Genomic DNA, 22739 nt, shown 5'->3' with positions numbered 1-22739 from the left:
CACATACCAGACATCCATCTCTCCATTAACTTGTGCCTGCCCCTAGTCTGTCCATTCCGCTCACTCGCGCCAGTCTAGTCTCCTGGAGCTATGCATTATGATGTATGTGCTGCAGATCATGGAAAGCTTGAAGGACTCAGAACCATTTTATCAAACAGCACAAGTTAATTAGACCTACTCATTCATTATGCCTTTGGTGGCACGCTGTTCCAGCTGTGTATATATATTAGTTATAGCAAGCGATTCACCCTTACAGTGCTCTATGTTTTTCAATGGCAATGAAAATGCGTTGAATATCCTTTATGTACCAGTCACCAAAAGCCATATTCACAAGAGTGGCAATGAGTTTATCACATCCTTCGATCGTTAATAGAACATGAATGCACATATAATGTTTTGTCCCATACCTCTGTGCTGTCTATTGGCGGTTTACTTTTGTAGTGTTCACTCTAGAAATTTTTTAGGGCAGGGTGCTGACCACGGGAAGGGCACATTTTTCTATCGCGAGGGCACATTTTTCATTCGTGAGGGCATATTTTAATTTAAAAGGTCAAAATGGTGACACCTCAGCTACAAACAATCAGCACATTTATGCTATATAACCACCTTGTGACACCGGAGCGTCACGCCATCGGCACATTTATGCTATATAACCATCTTGTGACACCGGAGCGTCACACCATCAGCACATTTATGCTATATAACCATCTTGTGACACCTGAGCGTCACACCATCAGCACATTTATGCTATATAACCATCTTGTGACACCGGAGCGTCACACCATCAGCACATTTATGCTATATAATCCATCCTGTGACACCTGAGCGTCAGACCATCAGCACATTTATGTTCTATAACCATCTTGTGACACCTGAGCGTCACACCATCAGCACATTTATGCTATATAACCATCTTGTGACACCTGAGCGTCACACCATCAGCACATTTATGCTATATAATCCATCCTGTGACACTGGAGCGTCACACCATCTGCACCAACTGTGTAGCCTGCACCCCCTGCAAGTGTCAGCCTGGCCCACCTGTGTGGGCTTCACCCCCTGCAAGTGCCAGCCTGCCCCACCTGTGTGGCCTGCACCCCCCTGCAAGTGCAATAGCTGTCCAAGTGAAAAAGTTCCAAAAATGTAGAAATCTTGTTACTGTACACCCAGAATACTCTGTCACCACCTACCTCTGTGTTGGTTTGTAAAGAGCAACGCAATAATACATATGGGCGGGAGGGGGGGGGGGGGGATTGAACTGAGTTCCACCAGTTGTAATGGGGAGATGGAACTAGTTCTACAGTACCTTTACCATGACCCTGCACAGTAATTCTAACAGAAAAAGCATTATAGTTCGCAGGAGGTGCCAAAAACCCTTCCACTGGCCCTTATTCTGCCTATTGGGGTGAACATTCCTTAGACTTCTGGCCACAGAGAGGACCAAGTCCCAACTGTCCATGATTAAAGGTATTTTCAGTCCCTCCTATGACAGTAATGCACTTGACGTTAGCCAAGATGCTGAAAAGCGATGATCCAGTTGCTGAAGCTTGTCGGCTCCTCACTGCATTATCCATGCTAACCACGCAACAGTGCCACAGCTATGAAGCCTGCAATTAACAAAACAGCAATCAAGTTAAGTGCTTAATTTCAGGAAATTAACATCCTTCTTCAAAAGGATGGGAACAGAAAACAAAAAAGGCGGATTAGAGGAGAGCTGGGTAAACACAAGAAGCGCCGGCTTTCTGCCTCCTGCGTGCACTTCAGAGAGAGACCTCGTATCAGGGAGGTAAACAAAGCTGACCTCCGAATTGGAGCATTATGCAAAGCAGCGAGGAGTAGGATTGGAGCTCAGAGACACCAGATCCTGGGATTCCATAAAATATGATGACTTCATGTGCTGCAATGTGCGCAGCCATGAGCTCTCTGCACTTTCCATTGAGTAACATTGTAACCCACAATGATACACACATTTTTTTCTTAGCTACATTGCTAAACTGAAGCTCTTGGATTAATAAAATTGAGATCAATAATTAGAAGATTAACATATTCATGTCATATAAGTATTACAGAGCCGTCCTTGTGTATAATGCACACTTACCTATATTACATCAGCTCGCAATGTAATCTTTATCTCTGGCTTCTTCAAACACGTATCCGGTCAACAAATCGATGATGTCTAGATCGACAAACACGTGGGCGACCACTAATAAATGTCTAAAAATGGTCAGTAGTGTCTAGATTGACATGAACAGAAGATCGACGTAAGAAAAAGGTTCACAAGAAGGAGGCCGACAGTGGAAAGGTCGAAGTGATTTATTCATGATATTTTTTGTTTTAACCGACTAATTCATTCTTTACCACCACAGCGGACATCGATCCGCTATACCGTAACCCTTCAAACATGAGCAATCTGGAAGTTGTAATGTAAAAAAAAAAAAAACTGTGAGCGATACAATCAGATCCCCCCCAGCATGCCCGTTTCCATCACAGGTCAAGGCCGCCCCACTCACCAGAACCCTTCTTGAAAATTTGCGGGCACATCGCTAATGTGTGAAGCACTCCCACAAGACCAGCTGCACCCCTAGATGTTCAGTCTAGCTGAGAAGCTAGGTGCAGATTGTCCATGTTCTGTATCACATCGGCTGCACGTGACATCACACAGCCACGAGGCCCTCCACCCAAACGGTCCTGTCTTGTCGGCCTTGTGTGAACTGCAGGGGTGTAACTATAGCACCGCAGCCCCCGCGGTCGCTGGGGGGCGCTGTGCATGTGGGGGCGCCGGGGGGCTGCGGTGCTATAGTAGTGCCCCCCATCCGCCGCAGGCTTACCTGTCTGCGCATCCCGGCTCCCCTCCTGGCTTCAGTCAATTCTATGGAGACGGACCACGATAAAATGGCCGCCCCATAAAGCAGACAGTTCTCTGAAACTGTCTGCGGTATGGGGGAGGCCATTTTATCGTGGTCCGTCTGCATAGAATTATTAATTGAAGCCAGGAGGGGAGCCGGGACGCGCAGACAGGTAAGCCTGCGGCGATGGGGGGGGGGGGGGGGCACCGGCGGGGAGGGGACCGCCCCCCCATTAACGGCGGGGGAGCGCCCCAAACCAAGCTACGCCACTGGTGAACTGCTTCCACAAAACGCAGTGTCCCGAAATAAAGCATAGCGGTCCCGGCCAGCACGGAAACGGTGATTGTAGTTTCAGGGCTCATGCATGCCCAGAAGTGTGAAAAGCGCAGAATAGTGATTTTTGCACCTCTGTGCCCCAGTTTGAAAGACAATAGCCCTTTATAGTTGTCTTTAAAATAATCTATGTGTTATACTCCAGATTAGGATATCAAGAAATGTCCCAGAACCTCCTAAAAAAAAGCATCCTGGGTAACCTACAGTAAAAGAAAGGGGTAAACGGGTAGTAAACCTTCTAAAGATGGTAAGTGGTAAAGTTGCCCATAGCAACCAAGAAGCCGCTACCTGTCATTTTATAGATATTACTTTTCTCGTTAAAATATCTGATACATCTTCCCCTGAAACAGAATTAATCCGAGGGCCTCCGCCTATTCTGAAGCGGCTATTCAGCGCTGTGCTCTACAATGTATTTTACCTGTCATTTTATAGATATTACTTTTCTCGTTATAATATCTGATACATCTTCCCCTGAAACAGTTAGAATTAATCCAAGGGCCTCCGCCTATTCTGAAGCGGCTATTCAGCGCTGTGCTCTACAATGTATTTTACCTGTCATTTTATAGATATTACTTTTCTCGTTATAATATCTGATACATCTTCCCCTGAAACAGTTAGAATTAATCCGAGGGTCTCCGCCTATTCTGAAGCGGCTATTCAGCGCTGTGCTCTACAATGTATTTTTTGTTATCAATTTCACTTTGTAACGCTATAATTTCCCAATTGTCAGGTTCGAAGGTACTGTGACCTACAGATATTCTAAATTATAGGCTACGAGCTGTAGAGCAATTTGGATGCATCTAAGCTTTGTGAGATCACTTACCAAGTGGTTCTCTTCAGTTATGCTGCATGCCTGGATTTGTGTCAATGTACCAAGATGTTCGACAGGCCGAGTAGGCCTGAGATACAAGATGGCCACATCTGCATAGAGGGGGAGTTTCCAGGAGGAGTTTCCCCCTGGAATAACTTACTTGCTCATTAAACTACAAATACATTGTAACAGAATAAAAGAACATTTCTTTCCTTATGTTATCCTTTTTATCCAATATTTCAAAAACTATTTCTTCCTTCACCATCTGCTATAGTCCTAATGGGAATTAAAAATCAGCGAAATCTTCCAACCATAGCCAGCAGCCATATAATAGTTATAGACATGAGTCCCCAGGACTCGTCTTCAAAGTTCAACCAATCACAATGTGTTTTCCCTCATGTATTAGTGATGTCATCATTACATTGGTAGGCTACCTTCTCCTGATGTCAATAATTCCTAATGCACTCATAGAGCCGGATTCATAGTTGGACATTTGCCTCTTCGCATTCCACATGCTCTGAATCTGCATACATTATTTATTTATTTATTTAGTTTCTGATATAGTGCAGCAGATTCCTTTGCGCTTTACAATTGTAAACAGAGATAAAACGAACTGGGTAACAGACAGACTTGGGGGTAGGAGGGCCCTGCTGCAAGCTTACAATCTATAGGGATATAAGAGGGAAACACAAGGACAGGCACCAGTAATTTCATAGCTTGTAGGTCCAATAATACATAAGTGCCTCAGAGGGTTATGCATGTAGAACTTAAATATGATAGGCTTGCCTGAAGAGGTGAGTTTTCAGGGAACGCTTGAAAGTTTGGAGGCTAGCGGAGAGTCTTATTGTGCGTGAAGGCATTCCATAGGATGGGAGCAGCCCGATGAAAGTCCTGTAATAGTGAATGGGAGCTGGTGATCTGTGCAGAAGAGAGACGCAGATCTTGTGCAGAACGGAGTGGTCGAGATGGGAGAGTTATATGCGTTTGGAGTTATATGCATCGGGATCTCATCTTACCACTGTTGCAATGTGATTGGGGTGTAGTAGGGCTTCCTACATAGGCACAGTTCACTGAGTATGTGCTATCAATACCGATATAAATATAACCAGATGAACAATAAGTGAAGTGCGCAGTTTACGTACTATGTCCGTAAACTAATACCTTTTACTCCTAGCTACGTGCGGACAAAACGTAGCGCACCGTAGTGAACCTCTGTCGTGTATTATACACGCTAGACCGATACCTATAATTTAGTATCGGTTCGCAGTACTTAGTACCCAAACTGTGTACACCTTTTAAGGACAATGTCCGTATTACACCTTTGTCGCTAAATGCGAATAATAGTCAAGGCAAGGATATAAGGAGATAGAGTCTCCAAAATAATGTATTTAGTCCCTAGCGGACGGCAGGGGGGTACAGAAAGAAGAAACACAGTATAACACGTGATACAGTTAGTTTAACAATACTAAATACGTTTACACTACTAGGGGAAAAGAAACAGATACAGAACACAATCAGCCATAATAATATAAGTAAACAAAAAGGAATGCAACTGTTTACCGTCTCATCTAAAATGCGCAGCGCAGTCAGGTCGAGCTCGCTAGGTTCAAATAGAACTTAGCCCGGTCAGGATGGATGAGGGAAAGTAGCAGTGACTAAGTAACCGAGCCAGCTCAGGGGTTGCTACTTTTATAGTGTCCAAACAAAGGGGGTTAAAGGGGATTTCCAATGGTCAAGAGTTCAAACGTTAGGTCCTCGTGGATTGGAGCAAAGGGAATGCACTTAAAGTGGGTTGGTGCAGGGGAGTGTACTTTGATGTCTGTTGGCATCGTCATAGGGGTCGTAAATCACCACAAGAACCAGTTACGACTAGATCATTTGTCTTCCTCAGTTCATATAGAAAAAGCACATGGTTTATGGATTTTGTCCGTAATAATCAAACCTTTGGACTTGCGAACGTTTCGCTATGACCGTAGTGCTGCGCATGGGACACGGAACATAATGATACTAAACATGTACAGAAACAGTTGCGTAATGTGGGTTAAACTATGTGTTGTGCACTAAACCTCTAATTAACTATATTTTATTTTGTGTCAGAGTGGGATATGAATTTATGTGTATTAGTATGGAGGTCGCTTAAGGTTCGCTTCGCTACACAGAACTTGGGTATTATACTTTATTTGCGCAACTCTGCGAACCAAAATGGCGGCCATACTATTCTAAAAGGGCGTGTATGCACTTCGACTTCAACAGTGCCAACAGAACTGCAGATTGAACAGGTGGATGTAAGGGTGTTCTCTTTTTGCACTTAGTATGGGCTGGTGCGAGTGCTCACCGATGATGATGATCATACATAAACATTCGGGTAGGGGACAGATGCTGAAAATATAACCATATGTATCCTGTGCAGGCCAGGTAGGGGCACAAATGATACATCAGACACCATAGACCTATTTCTCGTGATTACTGGGTCAGCCTATTTGTAGGTGAACGACACACTTTGAAGATCTGTAATGTTACCTTTACTGACTTTATATGAGAGAATGGGCACAAGGGAGTTACTAAACAATGACACCAACCCGTCTGCTCCTCGTGTGATTGACAGAAGTTTTTTTTTTTAGAACTATTGGAATCTGTCCCAGATATTTGCTCATATCTGCCAGACCATAACAGAGGGTACATGACAACAACCGTCTCGCATGAACAGTATCACAGAGCAATAGGATTTCATAATGGAAGGCGTGATATAATTTGGGGCATAGTCATTAGGTTGAAATAAACAATGTGGACGTGACACTGGGCCCCATACATCACAGATATACTTGGCCCAGGGCATTTTAAGAGAGGAGGAGGCCAGTGTGCAGCCCCCCCATTCGGCCCTCCCGTTTCTGCCAGCAGGCACGCAGCATTATATAGTCTTGAGTATTAGAGGGCTCAGACTGGAAAGCGCATGCGCAGATCGCAAGAGTAATGGTACAACGGCCGTGTTTTGGGCCATTTTCACCACGCTGCTGCCGGCACCGGACTACAGAGGGTGAATATTAAAAAAAATGGAGGATCCGGTCCATGTTTTAGAGCAGCAGCAGGGAAACTGTGATCAGGGTGGGCTGATTAGCAGCACCTGTACTCTCCTGATATAAGTGTTTCCATGGCAGAGGGTCATTGCTCTTGATGTAGGAATAGCTGCCAAAGGGATAGGCCTGGGTGCGGGCTACGGTAGGGACCACTGGAGCAATCTGAGGAGTTTGCTGTGACATCTGTATGCTGCAATGCTGTCACCATCCTTGCTTAGGCTGTGTACCTGGTATGCTGTGACCAGCTCCAAAATAAAGGCTAGGACTTCATCTTCATAGTGTACAGTATGGGATTCCTTGTCACATCATTTAATAATCCATATTCACCGATCCCAGCCGAAAACAGTTGCGATTGGCAATTCAGACATATGTAACCTATGGAATTTCCCTTAATTCCCTGATGGATCGCCAACCATCAGTGACCGGTTTAGCTTGGCCAGCGGATATGGGAAACAAGGCCACTGATGTATGGTGACCTTCATACTGCAGGACAGGAGGGTTACGGATAAGCACTAGGGGTAGGTTAGGGCTAGGCCCTGGAAGGAGGGGTTAGGGCAGAGGTTCCCAATCTTTTTTTAATCACGGCACCCTAGAATATCAGATTTTTTTCACGGCACCCGTAGGCGAAAAAAATGTCATTACCTTGGGTTTACATGTGATTCTTAGGGTCAGTTATGTGGTAAAGGGCAGGATTTGCATCTGTTTGTACACACTTTATGATTGCCAGCCACCAGCATTGGTTTTGCCCATAAATAACAAACCATTAATAATTTGAGTTGGTCCTGTACCAACAACCCAGGGCACCCCTGTATGTGTCCCAAAGCACTGCAGGGAGCCACGGCACACAGTTTGGGAACCACTGGGTTAGGGGATAGGGCAGGTATACTCACTGAAACAATCATCTCCTATTGGCTGCATATAAATAAAGGTAAACTAGTTGTGCTATCCCTGCTCTTCTCCTTGTGCTATGTGTTAATAACTTGCCTGGACTATTTTTAAGTGCATAGTTTTTTAGGTATTTTGTTTATTAAGAGCGTGTAATACTTATATAATAAATGAGGTAAGTTTTTGCACTAGAGCTGTACATTACTAGTTCTGTATATACTGTACCAGATGTATATCCATGTCTGTTATTAATAAATCCCAAGGACTGAATCCAGGCTCACAGGTGTGCATGCAGGATGTTGACTGGCTGCACAATGTAACCATTTGTGAACATAATTTCAGCACACGGTATGCAATCCAATACCGTAACCGCGACCAGTGCTCCTGGTGACTTCATGTCACATAAAGGCTGCTGCCGCAGACTGTAGGTGTACTCCATATTGCACTGCAGGGGGGGGCTGTTTCAAAATGTGCGGAAATAGTTGCGTGTCCTAACTCAGATAGTAGCAACTAGGCCCCCTTAGCTGGAAGGACCTTGTCTCGTCATGCGCTGGCCAAAGTTCTTATCTATTGGGAACGGTATCCTGTGGCAAGCGGAGCAAGCCACCACGTCTGAATTTTGGTGAGCACAGAAATAAAGGGTACAAGTTTGTTCTGATGGAGGTCCAATAACAAGTAGAAACCTAGCTTTGAGACAACACAGCAACACAACACAACACAGCAGCACTTTAATGGTATAAACAGCCCTCACTAAACGCCACATCCAGGTCCTTACGGCAAAGGGGAAATAGACTCAACCTAACTCAGATCTAAAATGCTGTGTGAAAAAAAGGTGCTCAACTATTGTGGGATACATGCAAAAGGAACATGCCCCCCTTGCACTGCAGCAAGGTTTATACAGCTCCAAACTTTCTCTTCCCCCACCCACCTCCCCTTTGCTCTCAACTCAGAATCCACAATCTTCTCCTGGCAACATCTGCCTTCGTCCAGTGATCTTTTTATTGCTCTTATCCCTACAGCTCCCTCCACTGTTCCCATCATGCACCAGGTCCGAGCTACCATGAAGAGCATCACCTTGTCATGGCCTCAGCCAGAGCAGCCTAATGGAATTATTCTGGATTATGAGATCCGTTATTATGAGAAGGTGAGATCTTATCAATGTGTTCTGTTGTAAACTCATTACTTCAATTTACATGTCCACTCTGATTACAGCGCTCGATGCCACAGGGCACAGTGTAACCGTGTTAGCGCATAGCTGGCTGCAGGATTGATAGTAAACAGCACTGAGCCATTAACACCCTCCTCATCGCTATAATGATTTTGGAATCTGCCTGCATTAGTGTTCCATAAAGTGTGCAATCTTAACTGACTCAATAATGTTCATTTTGGCTGCAGTTACCAGCGCTGGCACCTTCATAGATGTAAGGGGAAAATCCTATTTGATCAGCGGGAAGCCGTGGCGTCTCAATTGGAAATTCCTTGCAGCCCGCCTAGAGCTGCTTTGAGCAGCAGCAACAGGCTGGCCATTTGGTCAGACGCTGACCTCAAATCTGCATCTCCCCTAAAGATTTATGGCGGAGATCATAATAATCGTATTTCGCCTCAACTGTGAAATTCCGTTCTTTAATGTCCTTACTTAGCAAGTGTAATACCTGGCGATCGATGTGTTGCCTATTGATCTCTCTAGCTTCTGGACAATACATTGATTGCTATGTGTTTGGCTGAAAGTACAATACCGGTGATTAGGGTGAGCCATGCTGCTCTGCCGGAGAAGGAGCGATCATTAAGCTTACGTGATTACCTAATGTGTGTGTGTGAGCGCTGTGCAACTTATTCTACTCACAAAGAGAGTCCGTTGCATTCACACTGCAGCAAATTGGGTGGGTGGGGGTGATGAAGAACTAATGTACATGTACAGTACAAGGGCCAGATTCTCTAAGCTTCAAACGTTATAAAATAGAGAGTGATAAACAGCCAGCCAATCAGCTCCTGCCTGACATTTTTCAAACACAGTCTGTGCTGTGACATGGCAGGTGGGAGCTGATTGGCTGTCTGTTTATCACTCTCTATTTTATCACTTTTGAAGCTTAGAGAATCTGGCCCCAAGTCCTGATCATTGTCTACTAGTTTGTTAATAAGTAAGGAGATATTATAAAGTGATATGTCACTAGGTCGACAAGAATTAGGTCAACGTGACTAAAGGTCGACATGGGTTAGGTTGATGAGGGCATTTGGTCGAAGCAAGCATTAAGCCGACATGGTGAAGGTTGACAGTGAAAGGTTGACATGGAGGTTTTCACGTTTTTTTGAGCCGACATGTGCCGGCAGGCAGTATTTCATGCCCTTCCATCCACCAGGGCGTGGTGGGAGAATACAATAGTGTGCCAAGTGTAGTGGTGTCATCCTAATGCTTGTAGATGTAATGTCTGTCTATCCAATGATCATACTCATTGTAAAAGTAGGATGTTCTAAGCAGAGTTCGGTGGCACTGAAGTATTTCAGAAGAGGTTTGTTACGTATGTACTAAGCCTTGGAGAGATAAAGTGGACGGAGATAACGTACTGACCAACCAGTTACTGTTATTTTATAAACGTAGCCTGTAATATGGCAGTTAGTGTCTGATTGGCTGGTATTTTGTCTCCGCCCACCCTTCCTCTCTCCAAGCTAAGTATATAGACCCCAATGTTTTTGTTCTCACCATAGTCCTGGAACCACAATGCCGACCACGATAGAATACTAATTAAAGTTTTTAAGGCTGTCGGTTTGGTGTAAGAGCAGCATGTTTACAGTTATATTGCCGACTGCATTAAAATGCCTTAATTAGCATTGTAATTCGGTTGTCGTCATGTTGACAGGGTTATGGTGCCGACAAGAAGAATTTTCTGCAATGTTCCTGATGACGTTACTAACGCATTCCTTTATGGAGCATATGTTGCGGGTTGCGTTGCGTCCTATCACATCCCAGGGGTCAGCATTATTTTCCCAGGACAAATTGTAAATCACGGAAACATTTTTGCCACCCTTCTGCCCTCTCTCCTGTAACTAATAACACAAAGAAGGGCAATGGTAATAGCGTTACAAATGACAGTCCCTGTAAAACGCATGCCCTCTTCATTCTGCCAGAGTAAAAGCAGTGTCAAGCAAAATGATCCCGTCCATATTCATGGGGAATTCTCTCACGTGTGGATAGCAGAGAAGAATATAATTAGGTGCTTTGGCCTTTATACTGTATTTCCACTTCCGAGAGAAGATAAGAATGACACAGAAGTTTTAGGATGCAGCAATAGCCCTAAGGCAGGTTTAATTATTGTAAGGAAAGCCATGTAAGAGGACTTCTGTTATCAGATTGTTTTACAATGTACATTATATGCTTGTACATACCATAGTATCCTAAGGTTCCATTGTATCCACCAAGACAGATGCATGTCATATTCAAAATTATCGCTGCCTGGGTCAAGCACCCAATGAGGTGCTTCGCCCAGGCCGACAAGCCTATTACAGAGGAATACAGCTTTCACATGCAAATTATTTACTGTTTTTTTTTTTTCTCCAACAGGATCACAATGAATTTAACTCATCAATTTCTAAAAGCCAGACAAACACAGCCAGCATAGACGGCCTGCGGCCAGGCGTGGTGTACGTGGTGCAGGTCAGGGCTCGCACTGTTGCAGGTTATGGAAAATACAGTGGAAAAATGTGCTTCCAAACTCTGACTGATGGTAAGTGGAGCCCCCCAGATGTGGCGTTTGGGATCATATGATATACGGTCTACAGCTACACCTCCTCCTATTTATACCTCTGGTGTTTGGGGATTTATGTACAAGCTTAGGCAGAGGTTCATAGAAGTTTAAAGGAACATTAGCACTCAGTAACGTCGCACGGAGGCAGTAAGGCCAGTGCCGGTCCCACCCTCTAAACATGATACATCAAGACGTTACGAGGCTCTGGTATAGATGTATTTTTTTTTTGAGGCACATGGGAAATGGCAGCTTACTTGTGCGAGGTGTCTCATGTTACCATGGGGCGGGATGGACTAAACTGAAAATGCAATTAAAAACATTATCAGGGTTTTGAATGCATTTTTATATGCATTATATGACATCAAGCGTGCGTGTGTGTGTGTGTGTTGACTGCAAGCAAGCAGTTTGGTAAAGCCATGAAGAGCGTAACCTGCAGAGAGAGAGAGAGCAATATAGCAAATATATATATTATAGAATTCCATCGCATAAATTCAAGAATATAGATGATAAATATGTATATTAGGCCATCTTAATAACTATATCAAAGTGAACGAAAATGAGCAATCGCAATGGGTCATTTGGTTGTTTCATCTCTTGTCAGATTCCATGTAAGAATTGATTGACATGTGAACATTTACATATGTTGCCAATGAGGTGTAAAATGGGAACATTTGTTAGATTGGAAACTACATATGCCTCATTGAGTCTGAGTGTTTATATACATTATTACATACACCGCTCACCCTGTGCGTCTAGATGCATGAATTTCCCCGAGCACAGTATTCAGGAGTACCGTATCAGGCACTTTGCCTGTTCTGTTTAGCATTGATCTCTGCTCCATTAAACTATTGCAGTTAAGATCTGTATTTTCTTATTATTATTTCCATTAGTCCAATAAGTTAAATCCAGCACGTGTGTCACTGTTTGACAGACACAAGTGTTCCCTTCCGTGAGCGGAAACATTCCGCCTACGCTGGCACGGGGCACAGTGCCAGGCTGTTGCATGCGTAACTCTACTGGGCAACTCTCTTTATCAAGTCTGGGCATTAGGAAGGTGCCAAGAGTGATGCTGTGCGTCTCCATTGTTCCAAAGCACTTAACACCTTCTCTACCAATTTTCCTAGGCCTGCGTGCTTAGTAAAGGTTAGTTAGCCAAGAGTGAGAGGTGGTGACAGTTTCCTCCAGTTATTTAAATAGTTGTCACTCTGGTGATAGCAAGATAATTATCTATGGTTAAAGTTAAATCAGGGATGGAAAGAAAATGCATGCTGGGTCATATGGCCTAAGACCCAAGTCTCCTCTATTTGTCCAAATACACGTATATATTATACAGTAGCTCATGTATATTATTATTTATTATTGTCCTTTATTTATAGCACCATATACAACAAGGGATCTGCAGCTCCCAATGACAGAAGACATATAGGAATTACAAGGACACAGTAAAGTTACAATAAAGGACAATTACAGGGTATATAAAATAATACCCCTTTCACACCAGTCTAATCCCGGGTTGGACCTGGACTAGTGCTGGTGATAAAGGTTCCCGGGCCAAATTACCGGGTATATTTTCCGGGAGTTTGACCATCCTGGGTTACTGGCTGGTGTGAAAGGGGCCAACCCAGCTTCTACTCAACGCAGTCTTTCTGTGGAGTCGGGAGACGGGGGCAGCCAGGGTGCCAGACCCGCGGGATCCCATCCATCTGGGGTTGGTGCGGGCACTGGTTCGGGAGGTCAGGCCTGTGGGGGGGCGAGTTCCAGTCAGGGGGGTCCAGCCTTTAGCTGCTGGTGAAGAGCGCTGCGCCAGGTGGAGAGCGCTGAGTCCTGCTGTCTCCCGCCCCTCCCGCCGCTGGGGGAAGCCGTCGGGTGACTAAAAGGGTATCGTTCCACTCTGAACCGATCCCTGGCCGGCCCCGCTAGCATCAACCCACTCGCCCCGCCGCCTGCCCCCTCACACCAGAAAATGCAGGGACTAGGCTGGTGTGAAAGGAGCCAACCCAGGAATGTTTCTGCATGATCCTGGGACCATATTCCTGTGTAAATCCCTGCATTTTCTGATGATCGCTGCAATCGCTGAGCTGAACTAAAAATCACTCGGTGCATACACACTGAGTGATTTTCCCCCTGCCCAGCGATTTTCACAGATTTAAAAGGGTTTCCATAGCAGGAGTTTACGTTCGATCTCAGGCACTGATAGCAATCATTTTCTTGCACATATTTAGTGCCATATTTAGTATCATGTATCAAGTAATGCCCGTTACATATCATGTCCCCAGTAATTCCATGTAAAAGTACATTCTGGAAACTATGGTTTTCGGAATAATTTGGATAACGGATATATGGATAAGAGATGCTCAACCTGTAATAAAATAGATATCCGTCATATTTTCCGAATCATTTTGTGAAATATTCCATGAACGGACAAAGACAGTGCAGAATAGCGTTCCGAAGAATAGAGGATTGAAATCGGGTCTCGTCACCGAAACACCTCCACTTGGCATAACCGCGTGCCGTATAATACCGTGTCGCAGCTACAATGGTGTATTCTTCCTAAGCCTTAAGTCGTTTCTCACCTCAGAAACACCAGCTGTCAACAAGCAAACCGTGCCACCCAAAACCGTATACAGACATTAATGTCAGTGTGCCATAGTGGTAGGGTTATCATTTGGGAAGTATTAAAATCAAAGGCCAGACAGCTCTGGCCATGGAAAATGTTCTAGAAGGAAGCAGCAGGGAGGAGGACAGGAGCAGGAAGGATGCGAGATATGTACAGGAAGCACAGAAGTGACAGAGACATAACCAGACAGTGATCTATCTAGAGGAACGGGAATATGTCATTGTCCTTCATAAGATACTACGAAAGGTAAATTTCTATATTCCATGACCACTAACAAGCTAGACATCATATTCCAGATATAGAGTGTGTATGACAGCGATAGTGCGTTCCAGATGCATCATATTCCAGGTCAGTGGAGGGAAGTTTGGTAGAAAGGTCACCCGGGGGCTTATAAACGGAGACTGGGCGGTTGGTGGGGTAAGTAAATGGCTTTCCACAGTCCATCTCTCGCTGCCTACATTTGTGAGTCTGCTCCTTCTACTTCTCTGTCCTTGAGCTGCCACTTGTGAATTGATCATTTTTCTTTAAAAGCTTACATTAGATAGAATAGAGGAGAAAAACCCACAATCTTCTGTAGATGAAAACCTTACTCAAACCAGCGGAACGTTTTTATTCCTTCAGTGCAGCGCTAGCGATCGCCACCGTATAACAATGTGTTCTCGAAGCTCCACAGGGATCAGCAGCGTTCTCTCACGGAGACAAAGTGTTAACTGAGAGAAGGCTGGAATCTTACAGTATGTCTATCGCCAGGCCAGCTATGAATATATTTGTACATACACAAGAAATTACCGGAATATGGGTTTCTGACAGATTTTGTGACCTTTTGCTAGGTGAGAAGAGGGGAGGCTTATAATGGAGGCTTGACATTTTAGAAGGTCCAACATGAATCATGAAGGGAACATGTATAATAAAGATCTGATTTTACATTCATTTACATGCTGTAACACAAATGATGGCATACATTACAAAGGGCTGTTTGTTGTAGGGCAGCCATGTGTAATTTCTCCCGTTCCCTTTTTACAGAGGACTACAAATCCGAACTCAGAGAGCAGCTTCCACTGATTGCCGGTTCCGCTGCTGCCGGTGTCGTCTTCATAGTGTCTCTGGTGGCCATTTCTATTGTCTGCAGCAGGTGAGTACATGCTCCTATCTTTGTATGGCTAGATGAGGGTCATTAACAGTGGCAGCTCCAGAGTTGGGGCTGATGCACAAAATTCAAATAGGGAAGAAACGCCAACTGCCAGTGAGTCAGTTTGGAGTGGCAGGTGGTGTGGCTCACCTATTTGAATTTCATACTGTGCTGCATTGCAACTCCCCCCCCCCCCCCCACCCCAGTCATATGTGCATTATTGGTGACACACAGAGGCATTATGTAAATCAAATAAAAATTGCTTCATCACACTTCCAATAAATGCTTTAAGCAATTTCTCCTGATCATCCGATGTCTGCCTGTAACATCCTGCCTGCCTACTACAACTGTTCCGACCATATCCTTCTTTGTAATGCAAACAGTGAGCACGTCTGTCTCTTGGCATCAACATTTTCCAAATAAAGTCTTGTCATGTATTTCAGGAAGAGAACGTACAGCAAAGAGGCAGTGTACAGTGATAAGCTGCAGCACTACAGCACTGGCAGAGGTAAGGTTCTGCCGCCTGGGACATGTAAGTGTGTAGACCGCAAGCATAAGGTTATTATTAAGTGGCTCCGTGTTTGCTATTTCATGTACTATTCCACACAGCTTTATTTATAGCGCACCCGTCAATGACACACTCTAGGGCTTTGTGGCCTGAAGGAATATTTATCAATATACAGCCTATGAATGACTTGATAGGCAGAATGCTTGTCAACAGTGGTTCACCTGCCCCTGCTCGATAGCGAGGCCACTTGGGACTTATGAAATAATAGATGCATCGACATGATTGGTTAAATCACAAAATGGCTGCCTCCATTGTGTGTAAGTGACAGGTACATTTAAAGTCTAAACTGCCAGGGTTCTCAGCAGTAACTATATCCTGCTCTATGGGACTGGCTCTGGGTGTGAGGTGTTGTTTGGCAGTCGCACTTCTGTAACTTTATTCTTATGCGAACGCTGCTACAAAATCCTGTCCACATCCGCAGCATGTTCACTCAATCCCAGGCCACCTCCGTGCCAGCCACCGCCCCTCTGCTGCTCGATTTGTAATATTAAAACTGTAGCTGAGCATGCTGGGATGTGTAGTTCCACATCAGCAGTCGTGCCCATGCTTAGCCTTCAACAGCCACACCCACAAGTTTAAATATTGAGAGTTGGGCATTATTTTTCAAGAAACACCCAATGAATTACTGACTATGAACATTTGTAATTATGGAACAATAAATAATCTCAGAAATGTATTTATTTTATTATTATTATTATTATTATTATTGTTGTTGTTGTTCTCCGGTATCCCAAATAACTAAAGTAGACTATTTTATTTTAAAGTTGAATAATGGACATCCAATCCTTTTCATAACAGGCAAACCTCCATAAGCATAGCAACTGTTCCTTCATTTACAGTGAGTCCCCAGAGTTTCCCGCCTGCCCCATCCCCCTCGCCGTTTCCCCCTTTCTCATCACTTCTTATCAGGCCCAGCTCGCCTCGCACATCACTCAGGAGCTGCAGCTGCCAGCTATCACCTATGCTATGGCCTCCAATCACAGGCTCTTGTCGCATGTGATGAATCTTGATTTCTTGGTAGAGTAGTCCCTTCATTTATCTGCTAATAGGTTTCTTATGACACAGTAAATAATAGTCCGGCTGCAGGTTTCAGCCTGCACATCGCGGCCTGTCCCCAATCTGTCAGTCTCCACATGGAAATTGTCCCACATACAAAGACTGGCAGAGAAATGCGAATATAGATGTGAGGTGTGTAGGGTGGGGGGTGGGGATGGGGGGGTTGTCGGGCTATATAGTGCTGGCCACAGGGGCTGAACATTATGCTAGGCTGAGGTAATAGAAATGTTACACTGGCAATGCCATATAGTACCTGAGTATCTAAATTATATATATACCTGTATAAATGTATAGGATACATCTATAATAGAGAGGGGAAGAATAATTTAAAGGACAATTCTGTGTATATTATAGACTTAGATTTCTTCAGACAAGGGGCCAGATGCACTGAGCTTCAAAAGTTATACAATGGAGACAGTGGCGTAACTAGATACATGTGGGCCCCATAGCAAAAGTTTGTAAGGGCCCCTATTCATCAGCTAATGTAAAAAAATGTATATAGCACATAATACTTTGACAGGCAAAGTGGGCCCCTCTCAGCTCTGGGCCCCATAGCAGCTGCACCCCCTGCACCTATGGTAGTTACGCCCTTGAATGGAGGGTTATAAACAAACAACCAATCAGCTCCTGCCTGACCATTTCAAACACAGCCTGTGACGTGGCAGGTAGGAGCTGATTGGCCGTTTGTTTATCACTCTCAATTTTATCACTTCTTGAAGCTTAGTCGATTTGGCCGAAGGTTGGGGTTGGTGGGTCCCTGATGATATTAGACCACAAATGCGGATCTGTGTACTTCCTGCCAAAGAGATTCGGGTGGCATCTCGTTGTCATCTGTCAACATGTTAACATTTGAACGTCTCCTCTGACAGTGCACTTACAAAGTATGCTCCCCATTGGTTAATATAGACCAATATATGGGCTGTTTGCCTTTTTTTTTTTTGTGAATATAAACTAGTAAGTATGAACCCATTAGTCCTCCTACGCCCTGCTCTGGACTACGTTGAGGAGTCAACAAAAATATTTTTAAATAAATAATGGGGTAGATGTAATAGGGTCCAGGGTGTGGGACTTCGGATGTGAATGCCTGTATTTTTAAAGTGGCAATCATTTAAGAGGCAAAATCCGGTTGGTTTTGCCTTGTAACTGCTTTAAAAAAAAACGGGTATTGTTACCTGAAGTCCCGTACGTCCGGTAAATCGAACCATTGTTGAAAACTAATACGTTTCGAGTTCGCTAGAGGTGCTTGTCGCCGGATGATTTGGTTCATTTTTTTTAAAGTGGCAAGGGAAAAAAAAAAAGGTTTTCCGTTTGGCCATCTTCCCGCACCTCTGGCAAACTCGAACCATATGAGATTTCGCTGATGGTTTGATTTGCCGGATTTCCCCCCCCCCCCCCCCAAAAAAAAATACACAAAAAAAAACAAATTAGCATTAGCCTTTAAGAAATGAATCCCGCTACATCATAATAAACAAACAGCAATGCACAGTAGTGTATGCCAAGGCTCTTTGAATATTTATATTTCACGTTCATGCTCTTTTTCTGCGTCAGCATCAGGCCATCAGCAGAACCGTGATCTGAATGCAGTCTGAGGGATTTCATCCTTGTTTGGAGACTTAAAAAGCCATTCTATGTGTTCTAGTGATGGGTTAATTAAAATGACTTGCAATAAATCTGGGGTTTTATTTAACCAGTTGTGCATTATGGGTAAAATGAAGTCGATTGTTTTCAGGACTAAAGAAGAACTGTTCTATGCTAGGCTGCTCAAGGGTTAATAAGTACATCTATTATTGCAGAATTTTTGGTTACGGGCCTGCCTGTTAGGTGGAGACAGCGACTTGGCTATAGTCAGATCAGGCAGATTAACCCCCGTGTTGCTGCCGTTTCAGGCTCGGAAGGAACAAATGATCAAGCCGATACTGAAATGCCAATGGCTTCCTGGAAGCCGGGAACCGCTGAATAGAGGACTCCAAATTGAATTTTTTTCACAAAGTGCATATTATTGACAGCTCCAGATAGAGAACTCGGGACATGGGAAACGAGCCTTACCCCAGGTCTCAGTGATAACGAATGAGGATAATGGAGTGATGATTTCATTATTAAATGCAGATGAAGGGGGAAGGGGGGGAGTGATGAGCGATGGAGAAGGAGAGGGAGCTGGATTCCTGTACAGAGAGAAGGAAGAGAAGCAGGGACAGGCGGAGGAGGGAGTGCTGATAGATGAGTAAGGTGAGGAGGGAGAGAAGACTGATGGCTGTATAGAGATACTGACGCACAAGGTAAGATAAACAGGGAAAAGATCTGGTGTCACAGCAATATTAAATCTTCACTTCTTACATGCCTGAGGAGGACTGTGGGAAATATAATCCTGATCCGTGTCAGGTTCAGACAAATCAATGGGTACTTGCATCAGACAGGAGCGATGGTGGACGGCTTAGGGCCAGCATGCAGCAACAGGAGGGGGCAGCTGATGGAGCCCTGTGAAGGGCAGCTATGGATCTGTTTATGGAAATCATTTCAATTAGTCATAATCATGGTTTAGAAGAAAAAGGAAAAAATATGCTGTAATTAAAGGGGATTCAAGAGTTAAATATCACACAGAGGACTTGGTGTAGATTTATTATAGGGCAAAGAGCTCTTCCTCTATGGGTAACGGTGGAGGAGGGGGGCAAAAATTATATTTTTGCACCTTGGCTAACCACCGACAAGTACCTCCACTGGCTCCATCCAGTCTGTTTATGGCATTACCTAGGGCGATTATGGCTGCCACCCACTGGGGGAGGTCTGTTATTAGCTTGATAATTTGTAAGATGAATTGACACACCACTAGGGAATAAACTTCCTTATATCCCATTCACACCACCAAATTTACCTGGGGTATTGCTAGTTTAACCCGGGTTGTGGATCAGCATATTGGGCCTCTGAAAAATAATCTGGGTCCAGTGACCCAGAAATCCAACCCAAATAGTGAGAAGGGATGGTCACAGGAAAGAGGTGACCCACTTCCTGTTTACAGCATAGGAGGAGTCTGATCTCCAATGCTTGGAGATGATGTCATCAGCAAGCGCCGGCAGTTAACTGCTCCCTGCACTGCAAATGGGCTTTAACTCATTGTTTCCCAGTGGGAAAAAACTTTTAGCTGGTTAATACTGGTTTAGCTATAATAATTTAAGTATTACTCAACTATCTTAATGTCAATGTAAAGTTAAATTGTGATGGTAAGTTATTTTCTATTGCTGTGATAAGCCGAAATAAAAAAATTAGATTTGATATGAACAATGTATATTTATCCAATTACCGTTTTTTTAAAGTTTGTGTGCTATCATATATGTATCATAATGCTTATGGGAGACCACCTCCCATTGGGTGCATATGTAATAAGTACATGTATAAAATGTGATATACAGATGGAGCCTTCTTCAGCTAGCCTTCTCTGGATAGCCATGGCTCACCAAGGCCTATTGTTCTCAGCTGCAATACAATACCTAGAACAATACAGTAGGGGATTAGCATAGGATTAAGTCCGACAGCTCTGACTCACTTAATCCTATGAAAGGTCTAGATGAGGATGGCTCTATCTGTACGCATCCAGGTTACTTTTGTGCTATGGTGTGACAGCCGCATGTATTCCAGAATACTGCATCCTGTAACTAGTAGTTACAGCAGCATTTACCTGTTAGTAGTACAGTAGCTCGGAGGAGTGCAACCAAAGCGCCTTATTCATTTTCTCTGATCCACATGTCTGCAGGTTCCCCCGGGATGAAGATTTACATTGACCCCTTCACCTACGAGGATCCTAATGAGGCCGTGAGAGAGTTTGCAAAGGAGATTGATGTCTCTTTTGTGAAGATTGAGGAAGTCATTGGGGCAGGTGGGGCAGTGTTATATATTAGTTTCATTACAGGGGTATGTATACCCAGCCATTCTTTGTTCCTTGTAGTGCAGTAAGTTCAGCCGTTCAGTGAATGCAGCTTTGTCCGAAAGTTGAATATAGGGAGAACCACATACACTGTGGTTGCCGGTGAATGCTACAGAAGGCTTTGTAGTACATTTCCCTGCAGCCAGTGCTGGCTGCACCCTGCCTGGGGTATCTTTCTACAGAGCATAGTCATCAGCTTTCACTTTCGACTGCAAGTGGCTGAACATGGTTTGAAATTATCCTACTGGCGATTCTGAGAAGTACCATGTATATACAACCGCTACAGTACCTGTCACATACACACAGCTGCACATGAACGGCACTCGAGGACTGTGAAAAACCCAATTTAATAGAGCAACAGTTTCGGAGTTCTTGGCTCCTTCGTCAGGATAACAGCAAGCCAAGAGCTCCGAAACTGTTGCTCTATTAAATTGAGTTTTTCACAGTCCTCGAGTGCCGTGCTGTGTGTTATTCAGAAGGACAGCACCTACCAATCTACTATTGATTTTTGCAAAGGCACCAGGGCATTTAACCCCACAGCAGGGAGTGCCGGATCGACATCCGTTTTATATATATATATATATATATATATATATATATATATATATATATATATATATATATATATATATATATATATATATGAATTCATAAATAGGCACTTATTCAAAATGGCTGAACACTCTTTATGAAGGCAAGGTTTCAGAAAAACATGTATTGTTGCCAGACATCTTGAAAATGTTGATATAAGCATTGGTTCACAGATGAGGCCTCAGTGGGAACATTACTGTGAATGAGATGGACACATTGTTGACCTGTATGAGAGACTATGCAGAACCACAATAAACTAAGAGGAGCGATTGGATTGATTCTAAAAAATTACTTTGAGACTCTGAATTTGTTTTAAAAAATCTAACCGCACTGCTGATTTTTACTGTATTACTCCCCTAACGGCTTCTCTCTGTCCTGCAGGAGAGTTTGGGGAAGTATACAAGGGCCGCTTGAAGCTCCCCGGGAAGAGGGAAATCTATGTTGCTATTAAAACCCTCAAAGCTGGGTACTCGGAAAAGCAAAGACGGGACTTCCTGAGTGAAGCCAGCATTATGGGTCAGTTCGATCATCCTAATATCATCCGCCTGGAAGGTGTGGTCACCAAGAGCCGGCCTGTTATGATCATTACAGAGTTCATGGAGAATGGGGCCCTAGACTCCTTCCTTCGGGTAAGCAGGCACCATTTAGTACAGGCAAGACTCTTGCAATCTGGTCTTTGAAATACCCCGAATAGGTCTTGTTTATAGGTTTCTGTAATTATTCATTTATATGATCTTGTCACCTACAGACATAGGGGCTCATTTATCACTGAAGAATAAAACTTGCATATAAAAAAGGGTGTTCCAGCCAATCAGATACTGTTATGTCTTTGAAAATGGACAATTGGGAGCTGATTGGCTGTTGCACCATTTATCATTCGCAACAAGTTTTATCATTCACATCGAGTTTTATCTCTTGTTGATAAATAGCCCTCCTTATTTTAATGCACAACTGAGTGATCTGGAAATTCTAGCATTAAACATTGAAGTTGTGACAGTTATGCATACCCTCCAACAATTCCGACACAAAAATCGGTACAGGCCAGGGGGTGTGGCCATAGATAGTGGGTGTGACCGTCGTCGCGGTCCCCACTCACCTGGATCCCCCGACTCAGTGCCCAGGAGAGGTGCGCGGAGGGCACAGACTCTCTGGTCAGGGCTCCAATCCGGGTGT

General features: G+C 44.0%; 1 protein-coding gene across 8 annotated transcripts in view; it reads left to right on the top strand.

Annotated features, from left to right (window-relative positions):
- Positions 1–22739, top strand: part of EPHB1 (EPH receptor B1) — a 252936-nt gene that overhangs the window by 177313 nt on the left and 52884 nt on the right. For 3 of the 8 annotated variants that reach the window (XR_014471836.1, XR_014471837.1, XM_083178418.1), the window contains exons 6-11: positions 8969–9093; positions 11506–11668; positions 15330–15438; positions 15861–15967; positions 20805–20927; positions 21948–22195. Coding sequence is in view for 6 of the 8 variants with exons in the window: in XM_083178418.1 (XP_083034544.1) it covers positions 8969–9093; positions 11506–11668; positions 15330–15438; positions 15861–15967; positions 20805–20927; positions 21948–22195 (875 nt within the window). In the remaining 2 variants the exon portion in view is untranslated. The remainder of the gene's footprint in view (positions 1–8968; positions 9094–11505; positions 11669–15329; positions 15439–15860; positions 15968–20804; positions 20928–21947; positions 22196–22739) is intronic. The other 5 variants (XM_083178421.1, XM_083178422.1, XM_083178423.1 and 2 more) reach the window with 5 other exon arrangements.

Source organism: Crinia signifera, chromosome 3, assembly GCF_055691185.1.
Source record: "Crinia signifera chromosome 3, ASM5569118v1, whole genome shotgun sequence".
Lineage (NCBI taxonomy): Eukaryota > Metazoa > Chordata > Amphibia > Anura > Myobatrachidae > Crinia > Crinia signifera.
Note: the sequence above shows the minus strand (reverse complement) of the source record. Positions and strands in the feature narration are given on the sequence as shown.